We start from the raw sequence: 22,173 nt of genomic DNA, 5'->3' as shown, positions 1-22,173 counted from the left end.
TGGAAAGATGTACTCAACGTTTCGATTATCGATATTTTACCTTCGAGCTGTCTGGTGTAACATCCTTGTTGCTGAAGTGCTTCTACCTGTCGGCAAAGAAACGATACTAAGTTTTGCCTTAGTCAGGTTTTATGCAAATATAATGCGGGAGGTACGGATAAACTGGTTGGAAGTTGAGCGTTGAGCGCCGTAGATTAAGCAGGATGAATGTAAGCTATGAAGTCAAATGTAGCGACAGATATGAAACGCAGTTTGTTAATATAATGTGGTTAATATTATTAAATGGTGTTGATATGTTTTGTTTCTTTCAGATTGAAATTTTCGCTGCCCAAGATTCAAAACGAATCGGAACCCTCGATAATGTAAGTCACTGTAAAATTATTACGGAAATTATCAGCATCAAAACTTTATTTCAGAAGTGGGCCCCATATTTCTGTATTTTGCTATTTCCTGTGGTTACTTAGTTAAGGAATTTATATTAAAATAATAAAATGCTAATACAGATTCTAAACAATGCATATAATTGAACATCTCCAAGAATCAGAGAAATTATGTTTAATGGGAATAATTATCACGCCCAAGAAAAAGGAAACAAAGTCGTTACTATGTTTTTTCTGGTAGCGCAGTTTGTTGCGTGGTCAAGAATATTTGATAGAATTCGTAATTGACAGCATGCTGATAGCTGCTGATTTCAAAGTAAGGTTTAGCGGCAAAAAAGCATTAAGGAAGGGTTTTGGAATATGTCAAGTAATGTCATACAAAAAGCTCTAATGAGCGCTAAGAATGTTGAACGAGGTGTTGGAACACTTAAGTTTCCCATTCGGAAAAAAAAACTAGATTTTCGGTGTTTATTAATAAACAGACGTGGAGCTGCCAAGACCACCGTGTGCAAAATAAAGTAACTTTCAAACTTATTCTTTATTCAACAGAATATGGTGCAAAGTTGTTGATAATTATACCTCATGCAAAAGTCGTTTTGGAGACCTACACGTTCTTGCTCTTATGCTAATACATTTCCTGCCTAGTGGTATCTGTGGTTTATAAGAGGAGTGTACTGAAGATGAACTGTGCAGTTGACAGCCACAATATCGGAGGAAGTAAAACCTAGTAACAAAATACATTTGCCTAGTGTACTTTTATTGAAAGTGTATGTGGTGTAAATATGACTCGTCACGCAGTCTGTGAATACTGCCAGACTGTGCCAAACGTTTATCAAAAGCTGTAAACACAATATATTGACACAAATCCACATGGTGGTGGATGTGCAACCTTCTAATACTTAATAAATGTAACAGGTTACAGTGCTTAGTACTTTCAGCTGATACTCAGAGCTATCAAGTTCAAGCCTAACTTTAAATGTTCACATTTAAAGTCCATAAGGATCTATTTGATCACTAGTCCTATTCAAACCCCAAATCAGGAATTTGATGAAATGGACAGGATCGTTCCTATCATTAGTGTTGATAGGAAGAAAAGTTTTGTAGAGTTGATCTCTCAGAAACACTTTAAAGTAGTAGATGAGAAAGCAGTAAAAATGTGGCACCTTGCAGGCTTACCTTATACTGCTGGATAGTTGTTGCTTTATTATTAACTGAGTCACTAATTCCAGTATAGAATATTAAATACAAGCTGCTGTTAACTATGTGGGTTTCCAACATTATGAAACTAGGTATCTTTCAGTTTGAACGGGAAGTGACTGCATCTGTCCCAACATTAGAAGTGGGACATCATTGCTCAAATCAACTCCATCTTTCCCTACAGTTCCTAAAAATATAACTGCTTTATATGTACTTAGATGTTCTCAGTCAATTGTCATGGGAATTTTGTTTATTGTGGTAGATTAAAGCAGCAGTAACCTCTGTATTCAACAGGTTCGTCATCAAAAAGACAGGGATGAGTCATTCCATGCCAAATCAAACTAGCTGCCAACCTGACCCTTTCAGATTTTCATCAAATTTGGTGTGTTCATTGCCCATACAGAGAGAATTTCTTGGAGTATTCAGATGAAGTTGAACAGCCATTATGATGCAGAAAGTTTTCAGAATACACCCAAGGCAACAGTGACCTTAATGTGTGCATACAGCAAACTCAGTAACATCACTGAGGTATGACACTTGTTGTGGCCCACGTTAGATATTCTTTTTTGATATGTGGTTAATTGGAGAAAAACTTTGTTATGGTCTTTGGGAATAACACATTGTAGCTTATGGATACTTGCACTAGTGCAAACCTGTGCAAATTGCTCTTGAAGGAGAGCTGCATCATCACATTATTAGTTCTTTAACAAAAGTCGCACACAGTAATGTTCTTGTAACACCATTCAGACAACTGTCTTCTCATCTGAGAGTTGTAGAGGCACTGCAGAGTGGCACAGGAAGCATGTCTGAGTGATACCATAATAATAATAATAATAATAATAAACCCCGTGGAGGCCCGGGAAAAGAATAGGCCTCCGGTATGTTCTGCCAGTCGTAAAAGGCGACGAAAAGAACAAACCACTAATAGGGCTAACCCCCCTTTTAGTGTGATTACTTGGTTCAGGACAGAACTAAAGAAGCCTCGGACAAGCGCCGTCATGGTCGGGGACGACGCTTGAACCCTATGCCCGCCCACAATGGTAACGACACTGCTAGCCACATGGAAAATGATTTAAATCCGAATAGAGGTGTTTTGCAGGATATGCTTCCTGCAACCACCCTAGAAGGAAAACAAAGACAGAGGATGAGATGGTCAGATGAAGTAAATCGACACCTCATGTTCTGTTATTACCAAGCAACAAACCTAGGAACCAACACAACTGGATACAGATCACAAGTATACACAACATTTATTACCAGATACCCGGAATTAAAATTTTTAACAGAACAACGACTAGCTGATCAGATCCGTGTAATAATCAAAAATAACAGGATACCCCAGTCAGAATTAGAAAACATCAAACAACAAGTACAACAAATACTGGAACAAAATAATGTGCAATCAGAAGAAGAAGAAAACACAGTAATGGACTCAAACATCCCGGAGCAAACAAACAAAGACCAACACGCATCAATTAAACAATCAGAGGAAAACGAAATCTTAAGACAGCCACCAGAACAAGCACAAATAGAACACGAAGAGACACACGTGTTAGATATAGAAGAGAAATTTCAGCTGACATATATAGAATACAAAGACACAAATACAGACATTAGACCATTCTTGCATAGACCGCCAAATAACCCACAAGTCGAAACAACAATAAAAACTATCAACACAATCATACACAACAAAATAAATGAAAACACAACTATGGAAGAGTTACAACTACTGGTTTATATAGGAGCACTCACTACACTAAATACACACACTAGGCAGAGATCAGAACAAACCAACACACAGAAGAAACACACAAAACCAGCATGGCAACACAGGTTACAGATCAGAATAGAAAAACTGAGAAAAGACATCGGACAGCTAACACAATTTATAAGAAATGAAATATCAGACAAAAAACGAAAAAGGTTAGGTAAAATCTCACAACAAGAAGCAATAGAGCAATTAGATGAAAAAAAGCAGAAATTGCAAGCATTGGCCAAACGACTTAGAAGATACAAAAAAAGTGAAAATAGAAGGAAACAAAACCAAACATTCAACACAAACCAAAAGAGATTTTACCAAACAATGGATAACACACACATTAAAATAGACAATCCACCAAACATAACAGACATGGAACACTTCTGGAGCAGCATATGGTCAAACCCGGTACAACATAACAGGCATGCACGGTGGATACAAGCAGAAACAGACACATACAAGATGATACCACAAATGCCTGAAGTGATAATTTTGCAACATGAAGTCACCCGAGCAATTAATTCTACACACAATTGGAAAGCCCCTGGAAATGATAAAATAGCAAATTACTGGCTAAAGAAGTTCACCTCAACACATTCACATCTAACTAAGTTATTTAACAGTTACATTGCAGACCCATACACATTCCCTGATACACTTGCACACGGAATAACCTATCTGAAACCTAAAGATCAAGCAGACACAGCAAACCCAGCTAAATATCGCCCCATAACATGCCTACCAACAATATACAAAATATTAACTTCAGTCATCACACAGAAATTAATGACACATACAACACAGAACAAAATTATAAATGAAGAACAAAAAGGCTGCTGCAAAGGAGCACGAGGATGTAAAGAGCAACTGATAATTGATACAGAGGTGACATATCAAGCTAAAACTAAACAAAGGTCCCTACACTACGCATACATTGATTACCAAAAAGCCTTTGATAGTGTACCCCACTCATGGTTACTACAGATTTTGGAAATATACAAAGTAGATCCTAAATTGATACACTTTCTAAACACAGTAATGAAAAACTGGAAAACCACACTTAATATCCAAACAAATTCAGATAGCATCACATCACAGCCAATACAGATTAAGCGTGGAATATACCAAGGAGACTCATTAAGTCCTTTCTGGTTCTGTCTTGCTCTGAACCCACTATCCAACATGCTAAATAATACAAATTATGGATACAATATTACTGGAACATATCCACACAAAATCACACATTTGCTATACATGGATGATCTAAAACTACTGGCAGCAACAAATCAACAACTCAACCAATTACTAAAGATAACAGAAGTATTCAGCAATGATATAAATATGGCTTTTGGAACAGACAAATGTAAGAAAAATAGCATAGTCAAGGGCAAACACACTAAACAAGAAGATTACATATTGGATAACCACAGCGACTGCATAGAAGCGATGGAAAAAAGATGCCTATAAATATCTAGGATACAGACAAAAAATAGGAATAGATAATACAAATATTAAAGAAGAACTAAAAGAAAAATATAGACAAAGACTAACAAAAATACTGAAAACAGAATTGACAGCAAGAAACAAGACAAAAGCTATAAATACTTATGCTATACCAGTATTGACCTACTCATTTGGAGTAGTGAAATGGAGTGACACAGACCTAGAAGCACTCAATACACTTACACGATCACAATGCCAGAAATATAGAATACATCACATACATTCAGCAACAGAAAGATTCACATTAAGCAGAAAGGAAGGTGGAAGGGGATTTATAGATATAAAAAACCTACATTATGGACAGGTAGACAATTTAAGAAAATTCTTTCTAGAACGAGCAGAAACTAGCAAAATACACAAAGCAATCACTCATATAAATACATCAGCTACACCATTGCAATTTCATAACCACTTCTACAACCCTTTAGATCACATAATATCAACAGATACAAAGAAAGTAAATTGGAAAAAGAAAACACTACACGGCAAGCACCCGTATCATCTGACACAGCCACACATCGATCAAGACGCATCCAACACATGGCTAAGGAAAGGCAATATATACAGTGAGACGGAAGGATTCATGATCGCAATACAGGATCAAACAATAAACACAAGATATTACAGCAAGCATATTATTAAAGATCCCAACACCACAACAGATAAATGCAGACTTTGCAAACAACAACTAGAAACAGTAGATCACATCACAAGCGGATGTACAATACTAGCAAATACAGAATACCCCAGAAGACATGACAATGTAGCAAAAATAATACATCAACAACTTGCCATAAAACATAAACTAATAAAACAACACGTTCCCACATACAAGTACACACCACAAAATGTACTGGAGAATGATGAATACAAATTATACTGGAACAGAACGATTATAACAGATAAAACAACACCACATAACAAACCTGACATCATACTCACCAATAAAAAGAAGAAATTAACACAACTAATTGAAATATCCATACCCAACACAACAAATATACAGAAGAAAACAGGGGAAAAAATTGAAAAATACATCCAACTGGCTGAGGAAGTCAAGGACATGTGGCATCAGGATAAAGTCGACATTATCCCAATTATACTATCAACTACAGGAGTCATACCTCACAATATTCACCAGTACATCAATGCAATACAGCTACATCCAAACATATATATACAACTACAAAAATCTGTAATTATTGATACTTGTTCAATTACCCGAAAGTTCCTAAATGCAATATAACATATACCATACAGTTACAAGGAAGTCCCGCTTGACCGAGGTCCGCGTCACGTTCCATTTTTAACCAGACTTAAGTCTGAGAAAAAAAAAGTCAAAAAGATAATAATAATAATTATTATTATTATTATTAATAATAATAATTATTATTATTATTATTATTATTATTATTATTATTATTATTATTTCTTTCTATTCTCAGACGTTATGTCTGGTCAAAAATGGATAGTGACGCGGACCTTGATCAAGCGTAACTTCCTTTTAACTGCATTTAGGAACTTTTGGGTAATTGAACATGTATCAATAATTACAGATTTTTCTAGTTGTATATATATGTTCGGATGTAGCTGTATTGCATTGATGTACTGGTGGATATTGTGAGGTATAATGTCAACTTTATCCTGATGCCACATGTCCTTGACTTCCTCAGCCAGTTGGATGTATTTTTCAATTTTTTCTCCTGTTTTCTTCTGTATATTTGTTGTGTTGGGTATGGATATTTCAATTAGTTGTGTTAATTTCTTCTTTTTATTGGTGAGTATGATGTCAGGTTTGTTATGTGGTGTTGTTTTATCTGTTATAATCGTTCTGTTCCAGTATAATTTGTATTCATCATTCTCCAGTACATTTTGTGGTGTGTACTTGTATGTGGGAACGTGTTGTTTTATTAGTTTATGTTTTATGGCAAGTTGTTGATGTATTATTTTTGCTACATTGTCATGTCTTCTGGGGTATTCTGTATTTGCTAGTATTGTGCATCCGCTTGTGATGTGATCTACTGTTTCTATTTGTTGTTTGCAAAGTCTGCATTTATCTGTTGTGGTATTGGGATCTTTAATAATATGCTTGCTGTAATATCTGGTGTTTATTGTTTGATCCTGTATGGCAATCATGAATCCTTCCGTCTCACTGTATATATTGCCTTTTCTTAGCCATGTGTTGGATGCGTCTCAATCTATGTGTGGCTGTGTTAGATGATGCGGGTGCTTGCCATGTAGTGTTTTCTTTTTCCAATTTACTTTCTTTGTATCTGTTGATGTTATGTGATCTAAAGGGTTGTAGAAGTGGTTATGAAATTGCAGTGGTGTAGCTGATGTATTTATATTAGTGATTTCTTTGTGTATTTTGCTAGTTTCTGCTCGTTCTAGAAAGAATTTTCTTAAATTGTCTACCTGTCCATAATGTAGGTTTTTTATATCTATAAATCCCCTTCCACCTTCCTTTCTGCTTAATGTGAATCTTTCTGTTGCTGAATGTATGTGATGTATTCTATATTTGTGGCATTGTGATCGTGTAAGTGTATTGAGTGCTTCTAGGTCTGTGTCACTCCATTTCACTACTCCAAATGAGTAGGTCAATACTGGTAGGCCTATAGCATAAGTATTTATACCTTTTGTCTTGTTTCTTGCTGTCAATTCTGTTTTCAGTATTTTTGTTAGTCTTTGTCTATATTTTTCTTTTAGTACTTCTTTAACATTTGTATTATCTATTCCTATTTTTTGTCTGTATCCTAGATATTTATAGGAAACTGTTTTTTCCATCGCTTCTATGCAGTCGCTGTGGTTATCCAATACGTAATCTTCTTGTTTAGTGTGTTTTCCCTTGCTATGCTATTTTTCTTACATTTGTCTGTTCCAAAAGCCACATTTATATCATTGCTGAATACTTCTGTTATCTTTAGTAATTGGTTGAGTTGTTGATTTGTTGCTGCCTATAGTTTTAGATCATCCATGTATAGCAAATGTTAGATTTTGTGTTGGTATGTTCCAGTAATATTATATCCATAATTTATTATTTAGCATGTTGGATAGTGGGTTCAGAGCAAGACAGAACCAGAAGGGACTTAATGAGTCTCCTTGGTATATTCCACGCTTAATCTGTATTGGCTGTGATGTGATGTTATCTGAATTTGTTTGGATATTAAGTGTGGTTTTCCAGTTTTTCATTACTATGTTTAGAAACTGTGTCAATTTAGGATCTACTTTGTATATTTCCAATATCTGTAGTAACCATGAGTGGGGTACACTATCAAAGGCTTTTTGGTAATCAATGTATGCATAGTGTAGGGACCTTTGTTTAGTTTTAGCTTGATATGTCACCTCTGTATCTATTATCAGTTGCTCTTTACATCCTCGTGCTCCTTTGCAGCAGCCTTTTTGTTCTTCAAATAATATTGTTCTGTGTTGTATGTGTCATTAATTTCTGTGTGATGACTGAAGTTAATATTTTGTATATTGTTGGTAGGCATGTTATGGGGCGATATTTAGCTGTGTTTGCTGTGTCTGCTTGATCTTTAGGTTTCAGATAGGTTATTCCATGTGCAAGTGTATCAGGGAATGTGTATGGGTCTGCAATGTAACTGTTAAATAATTTAGTTAGATGTGAATGTGTTGAGGTGAACTACTTTAGCCAGAAATTTGCTATTTTATCATTTCCAGGGGCTTTCCAATTATGTGTAGAATTAATTGCTCGGGTGACTGCATGTTGCAAAATTATCACTTCAGGCATTTGTGGTATCATCTTGTATGTGTCTGTTTCTGCTTGTATCCACCATGCATGCCTGTTAACGTTGTACCGGGTTTGACCATATGTTGCTCCAGAAGTGTTCCATGTCTGTTATGTTTGGTGGATTGTCTATTTTAATGTGTGTGTTATCCATTGTTTGGTAAAATCTCTTTTGGTTTGTGTTGAATGTTTGGTTTTGTTTCCTTCTATTTTCACTTTTTTTGTATCTTCTAAGTCGTTTGGCCAATGCTTGTAATTTCTGCTTTTTTTCATCTAATTGCTCTATTGCTTCTTGTTGTGAGATTTTACCTAACCTTTTTCGTTTTTTGTCTGATATTTTCATTTCTTATAAATTGTGTTAGCTGTCCGATGTCTTTTCTCATTTTTCTATTCTGATCTGTAGCCTGTGTTGCCATGCTGGTTTTGTGGGTTTCTTCTGTGTGTTGGTTTGTTCTGATCTCTGCCTAGTGTGTATATTTAGTGTAGTGAGTGCTCCTATATAAACCAGTAGTTTTAACTCTTCCATAGTTGTATTTTCATTTATTTTGTTGTGTATGATTGTGTTGATAGTTTTTATTGTTGTTTCGACTTGTGGGTTATTTGGCGGTCTATGCAAGAATGGTCTAATGTCTGTATTTGTGCCTTTGTATTCTATATATGTCAGCTGAAATTTCTCTTCTATATCTAACACATGTGTCTCTTCGTGTTCTATTTGTGCTTGTTCTGGTGGCTGTGTTAAGATTTCGTTTTCCTCTGATTGTTTAATTGATGCGTGTTGGTCTTTGTTTGTTTGCTCTGGGATGTTTGAGTCCATTACTGTATTTTCTTCTTCTTCTGATTGCACATTATTTTGTTCCAGTATTTGTTGTACTTGTTTGATGTTTTCTAATTCCGACTGGGGTATATGTTTTCTAATTCCGACTGGGGTATCCTGTTATTTTTTATTATTACACGGATCTGATCAGCTAGTCGTTGTTCTGTTAAAAATTTTAATTCCGGGTATCTGGTAATAAATGTTGTGTATACTTGTGATCTGTATCCAGTTGTGTTGGTTCCTAGGTTTGTTTCTTGGTAATAACAGAACATGAGGTGTCTATTAACTTCATCTGACCATCTCATCCTCTGTCTTTGTTTTCCTTCTAGGGTGGTTGCAGGAAGCATATCCTGCAAAACACCTCTATTTGGATTTAAATCATTTTCCAGTTGGCTAGCAGTGTCGTTACCATTGTGGGCGGGCATAGGGTTCAAGCGTCGTCCCCGACCATGACGGCGCTTGTCCGAGGCTTCTTTAGTTTTGTCCAGAACCAAGTAATCACACTAAAAGGGGGGTTAGCCCTTCTAGTGGTTTGTTCTTTTCGTCGCCTTTTACGACTGGCAGAACATACCAGAGGCCTATTCTTTTCCCGGGCCTCCATTATTATTATTATTATTATTATTATTATTATTATTATTATTATTATTATTATGGTCATTTTCCTTGCGGTGTGACAAGGAAATGCCACACTGAACAATCTGATCAAAAGACACGTTTGCAAAATGGTTGCGGGTTTTGTAAAGGGCCACAGCACCATCTGAAAAGTAGTAAATGTACCTGAGTGTTCTATGAAAATGAGATCGTGAAGTTTACCAAATGATGTTGGATAGGCTGAACACTCAGAGGAAATGTAATCAACTGCATGATATTGTGGATGTCTATAATAAATAGCAAATGGATGAATGGTGGCCTGTGTGATGTTCCAGTGGTACCTCTCTCATCCTGCAATGTAAATGCCAAATTCTCTGCAAAATCTTTCAACAGCGTGTCCATTGTCACAAAGTGTCTTCCAGCTGATGAAGAAATTCAGACAATTGGGTGGTTGCAAAGGAGTGCAGAGCAGCCCCCTCCACCTCTTCCACAGAAGATAGAAGAGTGAGGGAGTTGTTGTATATGTGCACAGTTTTTATGTTGTTTCATCAATTCCATTTTCATCAAACAGCTCTCCTGGGTATCTCATGAGACACTGTACCTGTGCAGTTCTCATATGTTGACATATTACTTCTGCTGTGCGAGATGGCAGTTGATCTTGGCAATACTGTGTACATGTTAAGTAGAAAGGGGCTTCACATGTCAACTCTTTCAATCTGTAACCTTCCAACATGAGCTTCACAATTTGGTGAATACTGCAAATACACAACTGTCAGTACCAGTTGCACCAGACAGAAAACAGTTCTTGGACCATAACTGGCAAATTTTGGATAATGCTTCTTTCAAGGCCTCGATGTTTATCTTAGTGCTTGATACAGCTCATTCGGGTTTCCTTACAACAGTAATCTCTATTTATGAACCCTGGAAACATTTTCCTTGAGAAGAACAAAATCTTTTTTCCCAGCGAACAGCAGCTGTTGTAGAATTTGGTCATAGAGTTAACATGTTCACTTAGGTCACAGATTAGGAGTTACTAAGATATACCACATCTTTGGCTAATTGTTTTGCCTTTCTCACGAAATAGTTTGAGGCTCCAAAGCCATATTTAGTTCTCTGAATGCTCTAACACTTTTGGAAGAAGTGTCAACATTTGGATCTGCTCACTGATTATGGTGCTAGTACTGAATTTCCCTTTCACTTGCATTATAATTTCAGATCCCACATTTGTTTCACCCTCTCTATTTTTTTTCATATTTACTTTGCAGTAGCTCTCCCTCCCTCCCCCTACCCCCTTCTTCACCAGGGATTTGCCAAGGGATTACACACAGTCATTTGATACAAGTAAAGCAATGTGTAGGACAACAGACATGTCTGACATGCCAGAGGAGTGATGAAGGTTTGGAATTCCTGTCTGTGTAGTCGATTTAGTGACAGGCATTGTTTGTGTGTCATATTTTTACTACATCTATCACATGTTTTGTGGTCTGTCATTCCTCATCATATCGACAAAAACACATTTTCCCTGTGAATAATAAAACAGCTTGTTACTGGCTTGTTCATATTGTTACCTACTGTGCGTTGCTATCACATCATCTTTTTAACTGTTAACATGTTTTCAATACTTTGTCATTTAGTTGCAGTTTGCATTCAATTTATACACTTTTATTCTATCACATTACTGTACGTGTTAATTTGTATCTCCTAATCCAGATGGCATCCCGAATTTATTTTTTTACTATGTTGTGCAGTGCAACATGAAAATGCAAATATTTTTCAAAAATTTTGAAGATATTTTTTGAGACATTCAGGATCAAAGTCACTGACCTTACTCATGTATATTGTTTCAATGTTGCCATGTTGGATATCATTTGAAAGCTTGTTCCTAGCTCTTTCCAAAATTACCTGTTTCATAGTTCTGTCTCTACTAGAACAGAAGTTACAGCCATTTGTGTCAACAGTGTTAGTTGAATTTTCCGTGCATTTTTAGAAATCAGGACAGCCATTACTTTTGTTGTACATTTTAGTTCTAAAATTTGCAATTTTCATTCCCGCAGTGTGTGCGATGAACACACCAAAGTTGACAAAAATTGGACATGGTTGGGTTGAAAATTGTACTTTCCTGTGTTGATTTGGCATGTCATGACCCCGATTTCACATGTACTGGTAAGACTTTTGAGGAATCTGTTTTCTACAATTACTGTTATTTACATGCATCAGAAAAACTTGAATGAAATGATAAGTGTGTTAACTGTCAATGTCAATTAAATTCACCAACAGCCCTGTATCTTAAGATGTTATTTTATTTTATTTTGAAAGCTATCAGTTTCGTGACTTCACTACACCATCTTCAGGCCCCATACGCATCTCTCCAAATAAACAAAAATGTCATATAGAGCCATAAATCTCTGGAGGTCATTAATTCAATTGTTACACTAGTGTTTCATATAAAGACTTGATAGCAACTCACTGAAACACTAGTGTAACGATTGAATTCACGACATCCAGAGATTATGGCTCTGTATGACATTTTTGTTTGTTTGGAGAGATACATATGGGACCTGAAGATGGCACAGTGAAACGCTGAAACTGGTGGCCTTTAAAATAAAATAAAATAAAATAAAATCATAAGATAAACGGCTGTTGGTGAATTTCATTGACATTTAAAGTTACTTAACTAGCCGATGTCTCCTGTCCATGATGAACAACAGAGGCAAAGTCTATTAACTGTTCAATAAGCAAAGTTATTCATATTTTATTGATATATTGCTGTCATTATAATGCAAAGAATATTTTTGATAGTTTATTGTTTATCAGCATGTAAATTTTTTATAAACAAATTAATGTAAATTTCAGGTGAGTCCATCAAGCAACATAAGAAACATCAAGAAACAGATTGAGGAGTTGAGGCCAAAGTTATACCCTGATAGGCAGTCAGTCAGACTTGAACCAAAGGGAAAGACATTGAAGGATGAAGAGACTGTGAGCTCATTGGGATTAGGGAATGGATCTAAACTGTACGTAAAAGATCTTGGGCCTCAAATAGGGTGGAAAACGGTTTTCTTAGCAGAGTATGCTGGTCCACTTGCAGTTTATTTGTGGATTTATCAGAGACCATGGCTGTTCTATGGTTCAGATGCTGCAGCACTACAACCACATCCTGTAGTTCAGTATGTATTTTATTACAATATAAATTTTCATTTTATTTCAGTCTTTATTGGTTTGAGAGTAATTTACTTGGTCTTAACACTTAACAGGCAGAAAGGACTTACAAAATTATTACTATATCACCAATTCTGAGTGGAAAAAAAACTTGTAAAGTTTCATTTCTGATACCATCTTACTGCAGCTTGTGATCAACATTTTTCTAAACTTGTGTTCACACAGTGTTTTTTGTGTGCAAATTGTAATAACTTTCACAGTAATGTCCCCGAAGATAAAGCCACAAGGTGATGACCTTAAGAGAAAGAAAAGACCTTAGAAATGAAGCGTAAAATCGTTGAAAAATACGAACAGGTTGTGAGCGTTGCTGATTCAGCACGCACATACAGTTGGTCTGCATAAACTATTTGCGCTGTCCTCAAGAATGAGGACAATATTAAGCAGATAGATGCTTCAAAAGGGAGTGACAATAATATCTAAACAGCAGTTTCATATTCTGGACGATGTTGAAAGGTTGCTCCTCATATGGGTAAATGAAAAGCAATTGCAAGGTGACACTATTAACTTCGTGAGAAGGCGAGAATGATTTTCACTAACTCCGTTAAGAAGATACAAAGAAGGCTGCTTTGTATGCTGAAAATCATCACCCCAATAAAGCAGTGGCTACATATGCTACAAATTTGATGATAATGCTGTGTTGCATTTTTGCCAAAAGTTGGTGTCGGCTGAAAAAATATTTACGGATACCTTCCTAGAAAAAAGAACTGGTTATGTATAGTGAATAATAAGGTGCATAATAATGTAAGAGGGTTGTACCAAAAGTAAGGTTTCCATATTTTTTACAAATAGAAAACATTGTTTATCATTATTAATTTATACATCGTTCAAAAGCTTACACTTGTCTATTTTTCAAGTCTCCTTTTTTGACACGCTTTTGAAGATGGTGCTCCAGATTTTGTATTACGAAGTCGCAGAAGTCTCCCGCGAACTCGTTGAGGAAGTGTGTGACCTCTGCTCGGACTTTGTCACTCTTGAAGCGTTTGCCACCAAAGTGTTCCTTTAGCTTGGGGAAGAGGTGATAATCGCTGGGGCTAAATCCGGGTTTATGGGGGATGGGGCATAACAGTCCACCCAAATTTCTTCAAAAGCTCCTGTGTTTGAATGACGTGGAGTCTTTTGTTGACGTGAAGCAGCACTACTCCCTCCATCAGTTGTCCTCTCCAGTGATTCTGGATTTCTTGCTGAAGTTTGATTAATGTTTCACAATATATGTCTGAGTTTGTCTTCCCGGGTTGCATGAAATCGATGAGGAGTACCCCCTTTCGATCCCAAATCACAGTCGCCATAACCTTTCCTTCCGACTGCGTTTGTTTCAGTTTCTTTGGTGACAGTGAACCGGAGTGACGCCACTGATGAGACTGTTGTGTTGTTTCGGGGGTATAATGATAGTCCATTAACGTTCTGCTTGTTGCCTCCCCCTTCACATTGTTGAAGAAACTTGCAAGCAGTCAAGTTGTTGCTCTTTGTGTCCGTCAGTCAGCATCCATGGGACCCAGCGAGCACACACTTTTCGATAACCCAAAGTTTCTGTTAAAGGTCTTTCAATAGTGCTGTGGGAAGCTTAGGAATGCCTTCAACAAGTTCATGGACAGTGACCTTCTGATCTTTGAGCAGCTCACTGTTGATCTTCTGGACAATCGCATCCAAAACTGGCAGTCTTCCACTCCATTCATCATCATGAACTTCTGTGCAACCCTCAGAAAAAGCCCTGCACTCTTCACAATAAACCTCAGTCAGTTGCCAATGAATCTCCATGGGCAGTAACTTCTTTGGGTGGAGGAAACGGATAACTGCTCGAACCTCACACTTGGTGGGAGCGGCGATCAACACTTCCATCTCTGATGGCTGCTAAGACAACACTGAGCGATGCAGCAAATTGCGGACATGTGGGCTCGAGACTAGGGGAACCTCTGCGCACGGCACTGTTGCCCGATTTAGCCCAACATCTTCCCTCGAGGCTGTAGCTCATTGGGAAACTTACTTTTGGTACAACCCTCATATGTATAATTTTCTTTGAATAAATGTCATAAATAAGATAAAACTTTTCGTACTTTTCCTAAAATCGTATTGGCAAAGCAAAATAATTTGTGGGCAGACCAACTGAAAATATTTGTTTACTTTGTACTGCACTTGTGTGTTTTGATGGTTTAAACTCGAACAGGGTTGGAAGATCAGTAAAGAGAAAATTCTTGATCCGTTACTGGTTTTGTCTGCTTCACCATTGACTTGGAAATAGAAAAAAAGAGCTGTCACCTGGTATTTCTTAAAACTGTAAAACCCAAATTATGCCGTCAGTGTAAGATTTAGTTGGTTCTGCTTCCCTCCACGTCTTATTTCCTCGCAGTAGTCTCTGTGCAGTGTGATCCACACTTATAATTTTTACTGGGCCTGTTACACGTGTAGTAGGGAGCAACCTATTAAATCTATAGACATACTCAGCAAACTGTTGTGAAGTGCATGGTAGAGGGTACTTCCCATTGAATCAGTTATTAGTGCTTCCTCCCATTCCATTCACATATGGAGTGCAGGAAGAGAACACTAGTTTAATCTTGTCTTTGCTCGTTGTAGGGGAGCCATACAAAAATGGTTGTAGTATCTTTAGAGATTCATCAGTTAAAGCTGGTTCTTGAAATTTGCAAGTGGGCTTTCTGAGGATAGTTTGTGTCTATCTTGAAGTGTCTGCCATTTCACTTTGTTCAGCGTATCTGTGACCTTCCTCGGGGTGTGATAAACCTGTGACCATTCATGCTATCCTTCAACATGTACATTTCATATCCCCTGTTAGTCCTATTTTGTGCAGGTCCCACATACTTGAGTAATGTTGTAGAATGGATGGCATGAGTGATTTGTAAGCAAAACACTAGTTTAATCTTGTCTTTGCTCGTTGTAGGGGAGCCATACAAAAATGGTTGTAGTATCTTTAGAGATTCATCAGTTAAAGCTGGTTCTTGAAATTTGCAAGTGGGCTTTCTGAGGATAGTTTGTGTCTATCTTGAAGTGTCTGCCATTTCACTTTGTTCAGCGTATCTGTGACCTTCCTCGGGGTGTGATAAACCTGTGACCATTCATGCTATCCTTCAACATGTACATTTCATATCCCCTGTTAGTCCTATTTTGTGCAGGTCCCACATACTTGAGTAATGTTGTAGAATGGATGGCATGAGTGATTTGTAAGCAATCTCATTGGTAGACTGATGTTATTTCCCTGGTATTCTACCATTGGACCAAAGTTTGTCACCTGCTTTACCTGCATGTGCTTTCGTTGCATTTTATATCCCTAGAGTGTGTTACACGCAGGTATTTGTATGAGTTGACAGCTTCCAATTGGGACTCATTAATACTTTAATCATAGGATACTGCACAGTTGTACATTATTGCCACTCTTTGAACCACTTTGGAAGGTTATCAAGATCTGATTGAATGTGTGTGCAGGTTTTTTTTTCAGATAGTAGATTATAGAAAAATGCAATGCATCATTAATGAAGAGTCTGAGGTTCAGTGCAGGATCATTACTATACAACAGAAACAGCAAGGGTCCCAAAACAGTTCCATGGGGCAGTTCCAGAAGTTACACCTATATCTGTCAATGGCATTCTATCAGAGATAACATGCTCTGTCCTTCCTACCAAGAAATAAGTTCAGTCACAAATTTCACTTTATGCACCATACAATTGTACTTCCATTTCAGTAATAAGCTGTGTATAGCTATGGTACTGCTTCACATACCTCCTGTTAGTCAAGAAATACTATATGTACCAGACTGACTTGATCTGTGTACCAGGATGTCATATGAGAAAAGTGAGTTTGGTTTTATAAGCAATGTTTTTGGAATATGTGGTGGTTGTCTTAGAGGTGGTCATTCTGTTTATTATTGAACTTGCTTCTGTAGCCAATGTCACCAATGCATGTTTGTGTAGTGGGGCTTGATTCAGAGATAAGCCAGTCTGAAATCATGAATGAAATTTTCAGTGTCTGTGTATATCCAGAAGGTGAGTCCCTGGTCACCAGACTTTGCTCCAATATCCTGGGTTAAATTCCAAATATCTCTGCAATCTCTCATGAAGTGAGCTCATGTGACACTGTTGGCTGTGGTCTGTCCATCAGGTGGGGACTTTAAGCTCGGCAGTCTCATTGGTGGTACTCAATAGCAGTAGGCGAGGTGCCAACACTGGACTTCACTCTCTCCCTTCTCTCATCATCATATAAACATCCATAACACCACATTATATGCATCCATTACATTCGCATACAATGACAAAATATGTGTTGGACACAACTTCCCCACATGTACAAGGAAAGGTGCCATTGTGGTGGTGGGAGAAAACCTACCTAACTGGGTGGTTGAACATACCCCTTGGAGTCTCTCAGCCAACAGTGCCTTAAGACTGATATCTCCCCCCCCCCCTCCCTCCCCCAAGATTCTACAATAAATTGATGTCAGGTGTATTGGACAGTCCTCCTGTGATTCACCATTTCTACCCTTCTTGTAGAGGGGTGTGAGCTGTGCTTTCTTCCAATTTTTTGCCATTCAAGTGCGTATTTGCTAATCAGTCTAACTGAAACTGAAATGTGTGTACAATGCTGGAGCTGACAGCTGACAGATCATGTCCGTACATTTTTGTTGCACAATATTTTTATTACCTGTGATGTTGTTATACTAGTATAGGCGTGTTAAGTTATAAATTGGTGCAGTGTGGAAATACGTTGAACTAGGAAATTCATTTGGGTGGCACTGTGAAAAGTTTGCAGAACAGTACTTAACATCCAAACTGAGACAATAAAAATACTGATGGAATATAAGTGAAAACCTGCTTTAAACAAAAATTACAAAATAATGAAAAGGTATCGTCTTGTACAACTGGGAAATGTGCTCGGAATTACAGAAAATGCATGTGAAAGGAAAGCTCACATCAATGGGAGTCCAAGGAATAAAAAAAAATCCAGTCTTGAGCAGATGGGAGAGCTATGGGAGTGTAGGAGGGACGGCAGTTCAGAGGGCTGGCCCATCTGGCATACAGCAGCCAGCAAGAATCTGGGAGACTTGTCTCATATTGCCCCCCCCCCTTTCTCACAGGAGACTTTAATGTTAATATTGACAGTGATAAAACAGTGCTGAGTAATTTCATGCTCACACAATTTGGTGTTGTGCCCATGACGATTCCTGCCACAGCACTCAGCAACACCAGCATCGATAGGACTTTCACTAGACACTTGTATTCGTTGCAATATGAGATGTATACATGTTACTTTAACTATTACAGACACCTACTCATGCTGTAAATGTATGACTCATCCATGCTGTAACCCTTACACTACTCTGCATTGCGTTAACAGTAATATGGAAAGGATAGATTGCTACTCACTAAATGATGTAGGCACTGAGTCAGATAGGCACAATGGGCATAAAATAGTTGGATCCTTCTATCACCCACCAGCCTTATCTCCAGGTGTAACCAAAAACTTCAGAGAAAATCTCAGTTCACCTGTAACTAAGTTCCCCAATCATACAGTAATCATTGGTGGGGACATTAATAGTCCAACAATTAATTAGAAAAATTGTAGTTTTATTAGTGGTGGGCATAAGACATCCAGTGATGGCATCCTGTGAAATGTCTTCTCTGAAAACTGTCTAGAACAGATAGCTAGGAATGCTACTCATGATGGAAATACATTGGATCTAATGGCCACAAAATGACCTCACCTTTTTGAGGATGTCCACATTGAAACTGGTATCAGCGACCATGATGCATTCTGACAAAAGTGATTACCAAAGTACAAAAGGACAACTAAAACAAACAGAAAGATACATATCTACAGTAAACTAGATAAAAGGTTAGTAGTGTTGTATCTCAGTGAGGAACTATAGCTCAAGTTTAAAAGAATAGTTGACCATGTACTGGATAGATATGTACCCAGTAGAATAATTGATAATGGGTGGGACTCTCTATGGTATAGTCACTTTAAAGAAACCTGTAAAGGAACAGCGATTACTGCACAATAGGTGTAAAACAAGTCATAGGACTACAGCTACAGAGATGCTGAATGGAACGTGTTTGGCTGTCAAGGGAGCAATGTGTGATGGTTTTGATGACTACTGCAGCAGAATATTGTCAAATGATATTTCACAAACCCAAAGAAATTTTGTCAAACAATGGAAAAGAAATTTTGGTCATACGTAAAGGCTGTTAGTTGCACCAAAGTTAGTGCTCAGTCCCTAGTGAATCCCCCCAGGGGCTCCACAACTTTTTTGTGGATACGTGTATAGCGAGCATGGGACCCCGAGCTAATGTGGCCCTCCTTCCTTTCCGGGCTGCATACCTTCCTTTTCTGCATCCTTCACCATCCCCCATCTTCGCCCCCACCCCCCTCACCTTCGCCTCTTTCCTTCCCTTTCTCCCCCTCTGGGAGTATGTTTTGTGCCTACGTCCGGAGACGGACGCTCGAAAATGTAACACATTCTTCACTTTCTCTGCTTGCAAGTCTTCGTCCTTCCTTTGTCCTTCTCTTTTTCCTTACTTCTTCTCTTTACCCGTTTCTCCGCTGCGGTGCTTGAGACCTCTCTTCTTTCCTTTCCCTTTCTTTGTTCCTCCTTTTCTCTTTTTTCCTCCCTGTGCGTGTCTGAAGGCTGACCCACACATTTCCATGCGTAGCCGGTGACGGGGTAACGCTTAATTCCCCGCCCCGGGTAGACGGGTAGGACACGTACATACCCCCTGGTAACGGCCAGGCCCAGGGAGGGGTGATTACACGAGCTGATACCTTCCGAAAGTGCAGATTGGTCCCTCAGTCCGTTTCTCTGGAGGTGTGAACAATCACCTAAGGCGGGAGTGCCCTCAGAGAGGGCCCCCACAAGGGAGGAGCCCGCCATCGGATATGCTGGTAATCATGGGGTATACTTCCGCAATGGTTTCCTCATCTTCTACTATGTCTGCTCATAAGCGTAAGTTCAATGAGTCTCAGCCACAGACAGTTCTTCCATCGTTGCCACAGTTCCTTGTTGTTTCTCGGTCTGACGAAGGTCACGACTTCTCCACGGTCAACCCTTTCATTATTCAGAAAGGTGTCGACGCAATTGCGGGTCCTGTTAAGTCTTGTTCAAGATTACGAAATGGCACTTTGTTGTTAGAAACAGTCAGTGCCCTCCAGGCACAAAAATTGCTCCGTACTTCACTGCTACACACCTCCCCTGTCCGGGTGGAAGCGCACTACACTTTAAGTTCCTCATGTGGGGTCATTTATACGCGCTCCCTCGATGGATTGTCCGATGAGGAAATTCAACACTACCTGTCTGACCAGGGCGTAACAGCTGTTAGTCATGAAAAGGGTTGACACGAACATCATTCCAACCCATACTGTCTTCTTGACATTTGACAGAGTTCAACTCCCATCGAACATAAAAGCAGGCTATGAGATAATTTCCATTCGCCCTTACATCCCAAACCCTACGCGTTGCTATCGGTGTCAGCGGTTCAATCATACCAGCCAGTTCTGTTCCAATCCGGCCAAATGTGTTACGTGTGGCAAGGATGCCCATGAGGGTGCTTGTCCATCTCCACCCCCTCGTTGCATCAACTGTATGGGTGACCACGCTGCTTCCTCTAGAGATTGCCCCATTTTTAAAGACAGAAAAGCTCATTCAGGAAATCAGAGTGAAGGAAAAGGTGTCGACCTTTGTTGCTCGAAAATTATTCGCCAGTCGAAAGCCCACTGTGCCTCAGACAGGTCAATACAGCACTGTCTTTGCCTCTCCTTGGCCAACAAATGAGGCAGCCACGCAGACTTGTGATCTCACCTTTAGTGCCACGGTTGTCAGATCAGCCAGCGCAAAGATCGCCCATTCAACCTCCCCACTCTCACCTGCTCACTCTATGGCTCACCCTTCATTGGGTTCTGCTAAATCTCGAGCCCAAAAGTCAGAAACCCGGACTTCCAAAAAGGAGCCTACTTGTGAAGATTTTTTTATGTACCCCAACTTCACAACTATCGGTTCCTCCGTCATCTAAACATCCTGTTTCCAAGAAGGCTAATAAGAAACCCAGTTCCTCTCCTTCTCCGCCACAGCATGTCTCATCTACAGCAGCACCTGGCGGCCGATCAACCGGCTGATCGCTGGTGCCAGGAGCTGCTCCTGAACAACCTATGGATCAGGATCTTCTGCCTTCGGCTGAATGCCATTCCACGCTGTCGGTCGCAAGCTCTGAGCAGTCATTGAGGGCAACCTTGGTCACATTCTTCCATTTTGTGTCCACCCTATGTCCATTACCCATTGGAATATCCGTGGCATTCAAGTCAATCGGGATGAATTGTCGATCCTCTTACGAACCTACTCACCGGTCATCTTCTGTCTTCAGGAAACAAAGCTGCGTCCCCACGACCGCTTTTTCCCCCATTTTCAGTCAGTCTGATTTGATCTCCCCTCTGTTGAAGGCACTCCAGCGCATGTAGGACTCGTGATTCTTCTCCATGATTCTCTCCATTATCACCCAATCCCCTGAACACTTCCTTCCAAGCTGTCGCTGTCCGTCTTTCCCTTTCTGGATACACCTTCTCTCTTTGTACTGTATACATTCCATCGTCCACACCAATGGCACGAGCTGATCTCCTTCATCTTCTTGGTCAGCTTCCGCCCCCTATTTGCTGGTTGGGGACTTCAATGCCCACCACCCACTTTGGGGATCTCCACATCCTTGTCCGCGTGGCTCACTATTGATAGACGTCTTCCACCAAGCGGATCTAGTTTGCCTCAACACTGAGGACCCTACATTTTTGTCTGCCTCCACAACAAATATCTCTCATTTGGTCCTCCCGGTCAGTACTGTTCCGCTAGCTCGGCGCTTCGAATGGTTTGCCCTTGCTGATACACACTCGAGTGACCACTTTCCATGTGTCCTTCGATTGCAGCCACAACTGCCATATATGCGCCCGCGACACTGGAAGTTTGCCCAATCCGACTGGACAC

At 39.1% G+C, this 22,173-nt stretch overlaps 1 protein-coding gene across 1 annotated transcript in view; it reads left to right on the top strand.

The window, feature by feature from the left end:
- Positions 1-70: 70 nt before the first annotated feature.
- LOC126187945 (very-long-chain enoyl-CoA reductase) overlaps positions 71-22,173 on the top strand; it is a 50,042-nt gene continuing 27,939 nt past the window's right edge. Inside the window, exons 1-3 of the mRNA XM_049929320.1 lie at positions 71-209; positions 312-362; positions 12,849-13,162. Coding sequence (XP_049785277.1) covers positions 204-209; positions 312-362; positions 12,849-13,162 — 371 coding nt within the window. The 5' untranslated portion in view covers positions 71-203. The remainder of the gene's footprint in view (positions 210-311; positions 363-12,848; positions 13,163-22,173) is intronic.

The sequence above is a fragment of the Schistocerca cancellata genome, chromosome 5, assembly GCF_023864275.1.
Source record: "Schistocerca cancellata isolate TAMUIC-IGC-003103 chromosome 5, iqSchCanc2.1, whole genome shotgun sequence".
Classification (NCBI taxonomy): Eukaryota; Metazoa; Arthropoda; class Insecta; order Orthoptera; family Acrididae; genus Schistocerca; species Schistocerca cancellata.
Note: the sequence above shows the minus strand (reverse complement) of the source record. Positions and strands in the feature narration are given on the sequence as shown.